General features: G+C 40.6%; 1 protein-coding gene across 1 annotated transcript; it reads left to right on the top strand.

The window, feature by feature from the left end:
• The first annotated feature begins 8,295 nt into the window (after positions 1 to 8,295).
• Positions 8,296 to 12,529, top strand: LOC114152268 (transmembrane protein 100). The gene is made up of 2 exons (XM_028030096.1): positions 8,296 to 8,395; positions 8,593 to 12,529. Exon 2 carries the CDS (start codon positions 8,767 to 8,769, stop codon positions 9,238 to 9,240), a length of 474 nt encoding a protein of 157 aa, XP_027885897.1. The 5' UTR covers positions 8,296 to 8,395; positions 8,593 to 8,766; the 3' UTR covers positions 9,241 to 12,529.
• Positions 12,530 to 14,120: the final 1,591 nt, after the last annotated feature.

Raw genomic sequence — 14,120 nt, 5'->3', positions numbered from 1 at the left:
GAACAATGTAAACAGAGATTCATCTGTGAAGAGAACACCTCTCCAACGTGCCAGACGCCATCGAATGTGAGCATTTGCCCACTCAAGTCTGTTACGGCGACGATCTGGAGTCAGGTTAAGACCCCGATGAGGACGACGAGGATGCAGTTGAGCTTCCCTGAGACAGTTTCTGACAGTTTGTGCAGAAATTCTTTGGTTATGCAAACCAGTTGCTTCAGCAGCTGTCTGAGTGGCTGGTCTCAAACGATCTTGGAGGTGAACCTGCAGGATGTGGAGGTCCTGGGCTGGTGTGGTTACACTTGGTCTGCGGTTGTGAGGCCGGTTGGATGTACTGCCATATTCTCTGAAACGCCTTTGGAGACGGCTTATGGTGGAGAAATGAACATTCAATGCACGAGCAACAGATCTGGTTGACGTTCCTGCTGTCAGCATGCCTATTCCAGGCTCCCTCAATGCTTGCGACATCTGTGGCATTTTGCTGTGAGACAAAACTGCGCATTTCAGAGTGGCCTTTTATTGTGGGCAGAAATGGTAATATTGTTTATCTGGAATGAATTTTAGATCTTTGAGTCCATCTCATGAAAAATGGGTGCAAAAAGAAAAGTGTTGCGTTTATATTTTTGTTGAGTGTACAATTAGCATACCGGCCTCTCTGACCTCTTTGTCTCTAACCAGAGTACGTGACCAGCGTTTTTTATCAGCAGACTGTACACTTAGACGCCCACAACTTGTTGTAAATCCAAGTCGTGATGTTTTTGTTTGTGTGGAACTTGGAGTATTGCATGAGTCACCAGGAGTAGCTGTGGACAACAAAGAGACGGAGACTGGTTTTGGTTGCAGGAGCGGTGATATGTGCAGTGACATCCGCGCCCGGCGTTTATTCGGCTCCGGCTCCATTTGAATCCAGCAGGTCTCGTCTCTCCATGTCGAAGGGAAAGGATGCAGCTGAACATTGAGCAAGTTTTTAATTGAATGAAGGCAGCAGAGGCAATCTGTATGTGCCTCGTGGCTTCGACGCTGAATAGGGATAATAATGTAGACAGAAACAAAGTACGCACTGACCTTTTTAGGAAGAGATGAAATGCATGACAACAGTTCCAGGAAAGATAACGTGGCATTAGTCGAGTTTCTTATAATCCCCATTTCTGTTTTTCCAAACTGTTCCCGCTTGTTTTGTATATTTAATGTCTTAAGATTAAAACTAGAGCATCTGTCCTTTTGAGACTCATAGTGCTTTCCTTTAATATTATAAACGGCTACAATCTAGTTTATTTCATTGAGTTCCTGCACTGTGTGAGATAATTAATGCTCAGCGCAGCAGATAGCATGGCCTACAGCTACATACTTTGAAAGTTTTCATCTATTATTTTGACTTCTACAGACTTGTGAGAAACATAAAATTGGTCCATCTGACCTATAACATTAATCAGATTCTGCTAAAAAAAATTATTCTTGTCACCTTGCTTCAAATATAAAGGTTAGTGCTGGGGATGGGAATTTATTGTATCATTTATTACATTTTGTGATCTATTTCTTGTCATAAGATTTTTAATTTATCGTTGTCACAATAAATTCCAGTGATGTTTAAAAAAAATTTATACCTTTTTTCCATGAGAGCAAAAATGAATATCAGTGATTTCAAAAATATGATTAAATGGAATCTCTTTATGCATTTTAGTGACATAAATCACACTTGTTTAAGTATGTGGCGTCCTGAAGAAGCTTATTTTAAATAGAAATGTCAGTATTTATGTTTTCTGTCATGCATTTACCTTAAAAAAAAGTACTACATAAACTTACACCATTATTTTTTATTGTCACCACAATAGTACTTACAAAAAATTATGATGAAATTGTAAGCCCATATTGCCCACCTTTAGCCAGGACTTTAACACGTTAATTTCGATTAAAAACTTCAATGCAATTAATCCCTTTTTTATACAAAAGTCCCAACCCTGGAACCTTTATATTTCTGCATTTCTGGTACACCCGTAAATCTGACACACAAGAGACATCGAAGGTCGACAAAATCGCTTCTCTTGGCCCACGAGGGTTTAACTTGTGGACTGGAAACGACTAATGTTGCAAGTTGTGCTAAAAGGAGTTAGCCTGTTAGCAAAGCTATTCAAGCCCACAATAGCATCTCAACTCAATTCTAATTCAATTCAAAAATACTTTATTGATCCCAACCCAAAGGGAAATTAAATGTTGTTGGAATTCATATTCATTTTAATTCTGCAAAGAGTTAGTGTAGATAGTGATGGCTAAACGACCATGCTAAATATGTAGCAGCAGCACAGACGTCTCCGATGCTAATGTCAGCGTCCACAGAATACGTTTCTAAACGGGTGTGATAGCTTTGCGCACCAATCTGATGGCTGAATAAAATAAATAACATCAAAAACAATAAATATCTTTGTTGTTGAGCTCATATGTTTACCTTTTCTGGAATTTAGCAGAAAAAAGGATTTTTCTAATTGAAACAGACAAAATTTAGCTTATATTGTCGATAGATGGTTTTTGATTAATTGCAGGGAATTCATTAGAGTTCAACCACCAGATGAAAAAAATTTTTTTTTAATTTGTATTTTAATAAAAACCTTTTTTTTTTCTTTCTTTTTACTAACCGGTAACATCACCCCTCATGGTGGTATTTTTCTTCTTCGCTTTTTGACCACCTAAAACTGAACCTAAAAGTAAACCCACCTTAACCAACAATAGTTTCCTAATCTTTATGACTGATTTATTTTTAGACGCCTCAGTTTAGAGTTTGCCTACTCAAATTAATTTGCTTTGTGCAGCTGTCTTCAGCTCATTTCTCTCCGTGCCGAACTCATTTACGCCTAATTATTTCGACTTTGTTCCGGTTTTTCTTGTGCCATTCTCAAGGGTTTCTTTGTCCTCCCCTGTTATCTCCCAGCAGCAAAAGACTCCTGTTGGAGGTATTGATGTGCGAGGTGGAGAGATCCTCAACCTTATTAAGGCGAGGAGACGTTCTGCAGGCAGCCATTGTTCCCCTGGGTGTGCAGGTGGGCGACAGAAAAAGGTGCGTTAACACAAATGTACAACAGGCTTACGTGACTAATTCAATTCCCGTAAGCTTTTGTATTTTTTTTACCTTCTGTTCACAGAGATAAAACTTTGTTTTTGTGGTATTTCCACTTGGACAACAGCATAACAAGCCTGTGTTGATTAAATTTGTACGATAATTTAATGCTCTTTACTTTGCTCATAAAATCTGTATCTTAGCGACTGACTTAGACACCATTATGGTTTCTAAATTTTGTTTCTAAGTTCCCAGTTTAAAATTAAGATTTTAACATATTGGTATACAGGGGTGTCCAACTCCAGTCCTCAAGGGCCGGTGTCCTGCAACTTTTAGATGTGTCTCTGCTGCACCACACCTGAATAGAATAATTAGGTCATTAAGGCTCTGGAGAACTGATCTACACAAGGAGGAGGTCATTAAGTCATTTCATTCCAGTGTTTTGTACCTGTGGCACATCTAAAAACTGCAGGACTGCGGTCAAACTCCAGTCCTTGAGGACTGGAGTTTGACACATGTGCGAGGAATATTCACATATCCATATAAAATGTTAAATGTTGCTTATAATAGTGTGCCTTTATCAAATCAGACTGTGATAATGTCACTAAAAACAGTAACAAGCAAAACTGATGCAGTAGTTCATGCAAATGGAGCAATAAGCAAGTATTGAATGCTTAGAAGTTGTACTTTTATACTTAAAATATACTTTTTTATTGATTCAATGTGATATTCTAATTTTCTGAGACGCATAATTTTTGGTTTTCATTACCTGTAAGCTGTAATTCTCATAATCATTGTAAATTACAGTTTGAAATATATTCACTCAGTGTTGTTATAGCCGTATAGTCATATTTGATACATACAGCATTTTTATTACAACTGAAAGTAACATAATTACTTGATTATGGTATAAATTGTCACTATGTGGCTGGAAAATACATACTACTGCCCCTTGAAGAGGAACATGGGAACCTCATGTTTCATGTTTGGCTTTCTGTTGATGCATTCAATACATTGAAAGCACATATTGGGACGTGTTCATTGAAAAGTTAAGCTCACATTGACAAAAAGTGCTTGTATTAGTACACAACTTTTCATCTCTTAACAGGACTACAATAAAAACAACAGCACCAGTAATTCCAGTATAAATCAATATTCACCAAAATATTTTTTTTTTTCTCCCCTCCAGTGGGTCTTTTGTGGGCTCTAGTGTCCCTTATATGACAGTAGGCTGACAGGAAAGGGAGGAAGACATACGGCAAATGTCGTCGGGTCTGGGAGTCGAACCCGCGATGGCCACGTCGCGGACTCAAGGCCTCCAAACGTGGGTTGCGCTAACCACTACGCCACCACAGCACGCCCCACCAAATACAAATTTTAACACGTACTTATTATGGCAATTAATATCATTCAAGCCAGTAAAAACATGCCATTTGTGCCGTTCAGAGTTGAAATCGAACCCGCCCCAAGTGAACAGTAGGATGTATGTGGGTGGCGGAATAAGCAAAGGCTCACGAGGCATTACTTTGGTGCCGGTAGTTGCCAGATGGGCTTGACAGCAGGGCAACGGTCAACCTGCCAAGGCGGATCACGGCACCAGACCAAATGTCGTGTTCCTGTCCCTCCAGCAGCCGTCGTGATAGTGGGCCCACAAGAAACGTGACTCTGGTGTGAGCTTTACGTTGGTTTTTCTGAAAAACTTAATGCTGATTTTGTGCCAAACAGAGGAATTAACATGTTGCAGTGGATCTACAGTTTGTTTGTTTGGATCTCAATTAGCCATTGCCGTAACCGTGGCTACTCTTCCTAGGGTCCACATCATTATAAAAAGACATTCATTACAAAGACACTTAATATGACATTGGCAACAAAGCACACTAAAATGTACAATTGCAACATTTCATATAATAAAATAATTAAGCAGGGCTCTTTTTGAAAGCTTTAGATTTTGCTATGTTTAAAACAGATGATGGGAGTGAGTTTCATTTTTTCATTTCTCTAAATATAACTGGTCATTTAAATAAAAGAAAAGGAAAACAAGCTTTTAAAGAACACCTTGTAACTATGTAAAGACTGGCTAAATAAAAGTTTAATCTATGAAACATTTGGTATCATAGAAACAGCAACTACAACAAAAAAGCATGAAAGGCCCATTTCAAAGTTCTGTTTAACTAAGGGCCAACTGATAATATTTGTGAATATGGAACAATTCAGCTGCCCTATTCTGGAATATGGAAGATGTGTAATAAAGAACTCCCTCTCCCTTTTTTAGTTATTGTGTTTCCAAAATGTGAAGTAGAAACTCGGCGGCAGCTCTCTTACAACTCTGAGAATACGCAGTCCAAACATAATGAAAATTTAGATCATAGTTCTGGCCGTTTTTGTCTGCAGTGTTGTAATTTTCAGTCACATTTTGCTGCAACTAACGATCCCCCAAACGCGCATACACATACCCGAATCAGCTCCGACTTCCTGTCGAGGTGTTTCCCCTCGCTTCCTGATAGACAACCACCAGCTGCACTGACCCACGTCGGAGTGTGTAGCGGGTGGAACAATGTGTGTGTCTTGTGTGTGGGTATATTCGGCTATCTTCGGCACAAAGCTGGTCTTTGTTAGAGTGTGAATGCCAGCATGGCGGACGGCAGCGCGTAAGATCTCTGTGTCGCTTTCATCCGTTCAGCCGCCATTTTTTTATTATTTTTTTTCCAGAATATATGTTGGAACAAAAATATTATCACAGTTATATAAAAAATGTACCTATTTGATTTTTTTTTTCATAGCACACATCTAAAATATGAACAATAACCCAGCTTGGAAAACTGAAATACATACATTATACACAATGCTGCTGACAGGCTATTGGATAGCATTTGCAAAGGTTTGTGGTCCTTGGCTCTGATTGACTGAACCCCCAAGAGTGACAATGAGGAAGACTGGAGATTGTCGCTTCTAGAGTAGTTTTCCACTGAGTCTACTAATGCATGTTAAGTTATGTTTGGTGTGTATTTTATTAAAATATGGAGTTGTAAGTGTTTTTATTTGAGTGGGTCTCAAGTATTTGTGTATTTGAACTGTTCCAGGGGGTCAACTGTACTGCACTTAAGAATTGCGTGCCTCCAGGTTGCGAAGGTGGAAAGGTTCTCCTCAGTATAACAGTAAAGGGTCAACAAACTGTGGCTGGTGATCTATAAATACAAGTGACCTCATTCTACAGACCAGGGCAGCTTCAGGAGATACTCAGCTCTTAGTCGAGTCTGACATAACTTCAGTCTTCTATGCATTGCACCCTTGGGGGTTCCTGCGTCAATAGCGGCTCGTCTTTGTCTTTTCCATTTAACTAGAGCGTGGCAATAGAGATCTCTGACTCTACGGCCGTTCCATTTATAGGTTCACACAAACAACAAGAGCACAGCAGTGCCTGCGAGGGATGAGATTGAATCAGATATTGGACAATTATGGCAGACTCCGCAGATAGGAAGACTTTTAATGCCTCGAGAAACAAGAAAATTACGGAGGGCCTACATCAATATCCGTGCCCACACACACTCATACACTCACCCACTGACGCTGTTATCGGTGATACGATCTGTCCCCAGGGGATCACTGCCATTGGCTCATGTGTCCTGCTGACATTGTCTGAACATGGCTAGGTAGTCTGAACAACACATACGCTGTAGGAATGTGACAAAGACGGTGACTGTGGGGGAGCTAGCCACTCTGTCTTTGTGCAGGGGAGCAAGGATGACGAGCACAATGAGGAAGGTACAACTGGAGGACACACACACAGAGAGAGAGAGAGAGAAAGGAGAGAGGAGTTCAAAGGATTTTTAATTAATGTCTTGTGGATGGCTTGATGTAAATTCTGAACACACATGATACACATCTGTTGCTACAAGAAAATCCCTTAAAACCAATTTCACTGTTTTTTTTATTCCTCACTAATTACATTTCTTGCTTTTCCACCCCTCTTGCAGATCAAACAAAAATAAAAAAAAACATGATAAATTAAGCCATCATTCCAGAAACAACCATGGTTTTCATATTGCTATTACTGATATTCTAACACGGGACCCAAGACAGGATTCTTTCCCATGGGAAATCTGCTACAGGTTATGGAAGCAGTTCGTGTTAGAAAGAAAAATTGAAGTAGGAGAATTTTATGTCTACAATGGAGGGATGAATTACTTTCTCCCTAATGCCTAGGTCACACTTCAAAATTTTTATACCATTATCGTTGCCCTGATTTTTCCCTTCAGGCAATGTTGAGGATGCTCTAATTATGGGAATGGCTCTTAAAATAATCTTTAGAGACATTCCTGCTGAGTGTGGTGTGTTCAGAGTGACCTGCCAAAACACTGCATGGTGTCAAAAGGAAAAAAAAAATGTGATTGATAAAGCCATGTCCACCCCACACTGCGGTTCTGACTTCACCATTTATACGTCCAAATGGAAGCAAAGACATAATTGAAACACCTTAACATACACACAAAATTCCAAACCTCTAATCAATCTTTGACCTTTTTGGCCCAGATGTCGCTGATGAGAAGAGCCTCTTGGTGGGTGTGGCAGAAACCCGTTTTAGCCTCAAACAAACCCAAGACCCCAAACCTTCATGTGATCATTGGATATCTGCCTTTCCTGTACATCAATAGAAGAGCCAGCAATTACCAGGCCACACTGCGCCAGCAGGGGGCACAATCTTAAAAAAAAAAGAAAAAACGTACCCAAGCCAACTTGTCATGCAAAACAGTCATTGATCTTGAAACTTACAAATGGTTATGCCACTCCTGGCCTCAGCAGCTGCTATTTGGGGTTGCTTTTCTTTTCAGAATCATTTTAATTCAGCCACATTTATTAAATGTTGACTGATAATCTGAAATAGCAATTGTTTAACAGAGAAAATGGAAAGGACATCTCATCAAGTAAACTAGTGACAGTAATAAAAGCGAGTTTTCATGAAAACATTGCTGTCCTCATTATACGAAGCACTATTACATTTATTCTTTTTTAATGCAATCATCCCCTTCCTTATACCTGTTCCCTCTGACCATGCATGATCTACTATCAAAGGAGCATCTCAAATTACTCTAAATAATGAATTAAATTCGATGAATGGAGGCGCAGAGCGGTCAGCCTCTCTACCACCCCGCCTCACCGAATCAGTCCGTCGAGCGAGCCAATCCGACCCTCCAGTCGTGTCTGACACTTCCCACAGTCTCCTCCTCCTCCTCCCCCCGCGCTTATATAGTCTGTGAGCATCGACATCACAACACACAAACCATGCAGGCTGCTGAGGAGGCGAGCCTGTGCTGGCAGCAATCTCCCATTGATGGACAGAGAAATAACAGGGTGAGTGCTTCCTCTGTCTTATCACCTTTCATGTTTCACCTCATCCATTCAGCCTCTTTTTTTTGTAAAAGTTGCAGGTACAACTTGATTTGTTAGGTTATTTTTTATGCATCTTGTCCTAGTCACTCCCCCCCACCCTCCCCTCTCATCTCCTGGTCTATTTTCAGCTCTTTTCATTCCTCTCTTTCCTGCTGCAGATAAATGCTGACAGCAAACCTTGCGAGTAAAAACACTAGAAGCAGCGTCAGCTTCAGAGAATCCTACTGCTACGTCAGAGGCAGCGGTATAGTGGCATTCAATACAAGGCGCGCTGACAGGACCAGCGTCAGGCAGCCGTTCTCACTCTGCTCCCCAAGGACGGCAGCTCTGGGATGGGCTGCTCCTCTGGACGCCAGCCCCCGGCTTCTGTCCTTCACCCAGACCTGGACTTTGGCAACACCAGTGAGGCCAACACCTCACCCCAAGACTCCGACAACCGAAACCAGAGCCTGAATGGCTGCGGAGAGGGAGCCGACGGGGAGGACAGCCTCGGGCGGGGGCAAGCCAGACCCCCGGAGTCCCTTCACACCCTGGAGAGGCTCGCCCAGGCAACGGGCGGCACGGAAAAGTCCTGGTACCGCTGCGTCTTCCCGTTCGGCGTGATATCACTCGTGATAGGCATGGCGGGCACCGGGGTGACATTCACCTTCAACACCCTGCCCCAGACTAAAGTGGTGTCGGTCGCACTGCTGTGCAGCGGCGTGGTGATGCTGCTTGTGGCGGCCGTTTGTTGGAGGGCCCACAGACTGAGAAGACGGAAAAAGAAGGAAAGTGGATTCTTCACTGCTGATCAGGGCACTTTGTGACGGAGCGGGGACTTCTGCTGGACTGTCACAGAGCTGTAGATGGGTTTCCACTCAGCACTCACTGATGAAGACTTGAACGACGCTGGTATTATTTAGACGGGGGTGCTTTGACAGATAGTATCAAGTATGAAGTCACTTCTCTTATTGTTATTGAGGAGTAACAACTCAAAGATTTCCTGATGTGATACCCCAGCAAAATAACAGTATAAACACAGATTTAGTTGTAGTTTGTGTATTCTTAGTCAGCTGCTGTACAGACATTCCACCCCAGTAAGAGTGATGGGTGGTGCCTCTGTGCAACTATCATTTTTCTTTACCGGAACCGTCTCCAAGTCAACAAATCTGTCTTTCTGCAAGAGCATGCAGCAGCAACAGGTGTGGGAGGCGCTGTGCTGCCGTATTTGATTTTGGCTTCTCCTTAAAAAGACTTAAACAATTGTAACTGTATGCATTGACATTTTTGCGTTTTTGAAAACTCTTAACTTCTTAAAACCTTGACCCCGGTAACTGCCCCATGACGAGTTAAGAACAGAGACAGGAGCGTGTTTCTGGGTACTCCTCTCCCGCTGCCCACTTTGGGTTTGAGGAATGCTTTCAACAAAGGCGCCTCAGGAGTAGCAGTTTATTATGTCATTATTTTCTCCCTGAAGCTTCACGTGAGACAGAACAATAACCTTTGAACATGTACTGCCAAGAGTAGAAAACCCCACCGGTCAAATCCAGTCTTTGTGCTCCGGTTTGACAGTTTGAATGTGCAGCTGGTTAAGGAAGGAAAAGCAGCGTCTTTTTTTTTTCTTTCACTACTAATGGAGCTGAATTGTAACAAGAGCTCATAATGGCAACATTACTTCACTGCTAAATGAGTTTCCTTTCACTGCAGGGCAGTGAGTTTTCCTCCATGGTCTACTTAGAGTGCAGTGGTTCATTAGAAGAAAGCAAACACTTTTGGTCAGGTTTTTTTATTTAATTTATATTTTACATTTACAGATGTCATAAAATTTGGCAAAACAATATGCAATACTCAGCGAGTTAACTTTCTCTGCAAAATTATTCACGTACAACTTTCTGTCTACAGTGTAGTTTCCTCCGTCCATTGTCTCTAGCCACTTGTTCTAACCGGGTCGCTGGTGCCTACCTCCAGTGGTCAGTGGATAAGAGGCCTGGTACACCCTGGACAGGTCACCAGTCCATCACAGATCAGTCAAACAAGCATTGCCTTTATCTCTCGTCATCCATCTTAACTCTCAAGTAACAGGCTTTTAGCATTACTGGAGCTTTTAATCTAGTCGCTAATGATTTATACAGTCTATATGGCAAATCCCACTACAGATGTGTCTTACTGAGTTCAAACTGATAAACAGAATGTGGATTTCTCCCCCAATGTTTTTACCTAATGAGGGAACTTAATGAATTTTTCTCTTCAAGTCTCACTTTTTTAAAAAAAAGTTCTCATTCTGGTTGCGGTTCATTTTCTTGATATATTTTTAGCTAGGCTAAACTCGTCATTGGTCGTTATCGTAAGTTTGTTTATTAAATAGCAGCTTGCTACTAAAATGGTCTACTCTTTTTTAACTTAAGTCTCATTCACAAAACAACTTTGTCTTTTAGTCGCAACAAACTGGTAGTTTGCAATTCACAAAAACAAGGAGCACACTCAAGAAGCTGTACTCAGTGCAGTTAAAGTAAGTGAAACCTATTATGAACTAAATAATAACTAATAAATAAATGAACCATCAGTACAGTGGAAGACACTACTCATAGTTAAAGTCCCTCAAATGACGCTCCGCATCGAGGCATTCCTGGTGTGTTTTCGCCTTAAATCCTTCAGTCGGTGTGTCACATCCTGGAGAAAAACCGACAAACCTTTTCATAAGTCAACCTGTACATCATGAGCTAATGCTTACAATGTGCTTAGTATCTCTCCAAAGTTAAAAATGAATATAAATCCTACCAGTTAGCATTTATAGTAAATGTGGGCCACATTCTGTATAAATAACAATAGTAAAGCCAATGAGCATCTAGCTAATTTAGCTAACGTGAAACAATTTACTAAATTGTTCCACGATGCTAAACGTGAAACATAAGTACCTACCTTACTTACCTATAATAATAATACACGTAAGTATTTTGTACAAGAACCTGACTGACCTGTGAAGAAAGAGTGAAATCCTGCTCTGTTCTTGTCGGGCTAATATGTAGCATTCAAGCTAGCCGAAACAGCTATGGTAGCATACGGTCACTGCCAGCAGTAACGGGGATTTGAGATAGACTCAGCAGTATCACATGAGCTCCAGAGTTTTATTTTATGGATGTTGTTGGATAAATATTTTCTCTCTGATCTCATCTTTTGCATGAAATGTTAGCATTTGTGGAGAAGCAGCTAGTTCTGTGTGTTATTTGCAGTTTCTTTGAATTTATTTATGGTTTGTTACAAATCTGTGTGGTATAAATGGAATTTATTTGATGACAGTAGTTGTTTTTTTTTTAGACTGGGTGTTCCTACAAATTACATATCATGGATCTATTGTACTACTTATTATCCATAAGAGTGTAGCCACGTTTATGAATGTCTCCTTAACAGTGTCTTATTATCATTCTTGTATAAAGAGTAAAAACCCTGTGTATTTTTAAGTGGAAATATATTTTGTAATGTAGAGAATATATTTGAGGCCTTTCACTGCTATCCTTATATTTCTATTTAGGATGTCTGGTTGTAATGACTGTAAATTTGTTCATCTGAATGTTAAATACACGTCTCATTCCAAAAATGTGAATCTGCCATTCCACTCAACTGCTGCATAGAAATATGAAGACTTTCATTTGCATGGAGGCCATAATTACACGTCTTTATTTACTTCAGAGACGAGGAACTTTTGAACATTTTAGTTTTAGAATGAAACACATCAGTGGGTTGTTGTTAGCTTGCTTTGAGTCTAGCAGCATGGTCAAGCTTATCTCTCAGTGCCTTTTTTCTTGCTATGTAAAATGTTCTACGTGAAGTGCAGTTATTTGTGAAGGCCGACCGGTGCCGGTGTTAGAGTAGCCCAACAGAGAGGCAGAAATACCGCGGTGTATCCAGTAAAAGTCGGGTTCAAGTCGGTGGAAGTGAACTGGTGTGCATGAAGTTACTGTTGGATGTGGTTTCTTTGGTCCAACTGCCTGAAATCCCAAAAATATTAATCAAGAAGTTTATTTTTGCGTCTCTCAAATGTCTGTAAAATTGTAAATTTTTTCTTGTTCACTGTTGTTCAAAGCACATAATTAAATCCAAGGTTAGTTTTTGGAAGCAGGCGGTGACAGTGTTTTTATTTGTTAATTTAATCTTTTTTGGGGGTTAGTCCAGGACTCTTCTTCAAATTACATATCATTAAATTACTTCAATAACAAGAAGTCATTATGCAGTCATGTTTTGAGTTAAATAAACGATTCTTCTTGGTATTTAAAAAAAACATTTTTATAAAATCCTAAACTAAATTTTGGTTTGGAAATTTTATTCAAAAGCTGCAGAAACAGTCATCTTCAATACTGTCCAAAAGTCTTAATCTTTTATTTATGTATCTTTGGCTGTCTTTCTTTGGTGTCATCATGGTTCCTATAGCTTCCTCTGACTGCCCTCTCACACTGCAAATACACAAAATCCTACCAAGTATTTTTGGTTTGGTTTCTAGTAAAAACTTCTTAGTACACTTGAATTTAGACAAAACTTGTCATGTTGGATTTTAATTTCCTTGCCCACATGCAGATGCGCACAGAAGAACAGACTTTACTGTTATGAGGGTTTGTTTTTAATCAGTCAAACGATTGTTCGAGAATTGAGACTGGAGGACGTCAGGAGGAAACGAGAGTCCAGGTAGGTTTGGGGGTCCCGGACCGCAGCAGATCGGAACGGCTTGGAGGTGCCAACCAGAGAGACGCGCCTGACCAGTGAAGTTCCAGGCTTGGCTCTGGGAAGCGGGATCAAGGTCTGAGAGGTAACAGAGAGAAAAAGGACAAAATGACTGGACAATACTTAACATGGACTATGCGAGATCTTAGGGCTGAGTCTGACCAACAAGTGGTAACCATCGAGCGATGACTGGTGGTTCCACCGCTTCTTAAGAAGCCTGCTGCTGGTTACCGGAATCCGTTGCAGGTGCGATGGCTGTCAAACTCCTCCGCGTAGCTCGTCTCTGGAAAGAACCCTCACTCCAACCTGAATCCTGACAAAACTATCTTGCAAGTAACTTTTCAGCAATATATGGGAGCTTGTTGTAAGCACATAATCACTTAATATTGATTTTAAAAAGTATTTGTTATATTGGCAGATTATTTCACTTATAACATGGAAAAATCCTGTCATATGTAAAATAATCTGCCAGTTGAACTGGTTAAAACAAGCCCCTATATCTTGCTGAAAGTTGCTTCTAATATAATTTTGTTTTATGTTAAGTGTTCTATAACAGTGTTTCCCAACTCTGGTCCTCAAGGCACTCTGCCCTGTATGCTTTAGGTATTCCCTTTCTTTAATCCAGCTGATTTCAATTGATGACTGATTAACACGCATTTGTTGAACTGCAATCAGTTGAATCAGGCATATAAAAGCAGGGAAACCTCTAAAGCATGTAGGACAGTGTGCCTTGAGGACCAGGGTTGGGAAACACTGTTCGATGATATCCTTACTAGAAATTAGACAAACGGACACAAAGATTTTATGTTTTTTGCAGTGCACCGCTGCTGCAGCAGGCCAGAAGATTGATTTGGAGCAACCTCTAAAGATTCAACTGTTCTTTCATGTTGGCCAACTTTTTGTCTGGGAAAATCCAGAAGCACAGTGTGTAACTCAGACAAACTGTGTGTAACTCAGACAAACTGTGTGTAACTCAGACAAACTGTGTGTATTC

This window comes from Xiphophorus couchianus, chromosome 10 (assembly GCF_001444195.1).
Source record: "Xiphophorus couchianus chromosome 10, X_couchianus-1.0, whole genome shotgun sequence".
NCBI lineage: Eukaryota > Metazoa > Chordata > Actinopteri > Cyprinodontiformes > Poeciliidae > Xiphophorus > Xiphophorus couchianus.
Note: the sequence above shows the minus strand (reverse complement) of the source record. Positions and strands in the feature narration are given on the sequence as shown.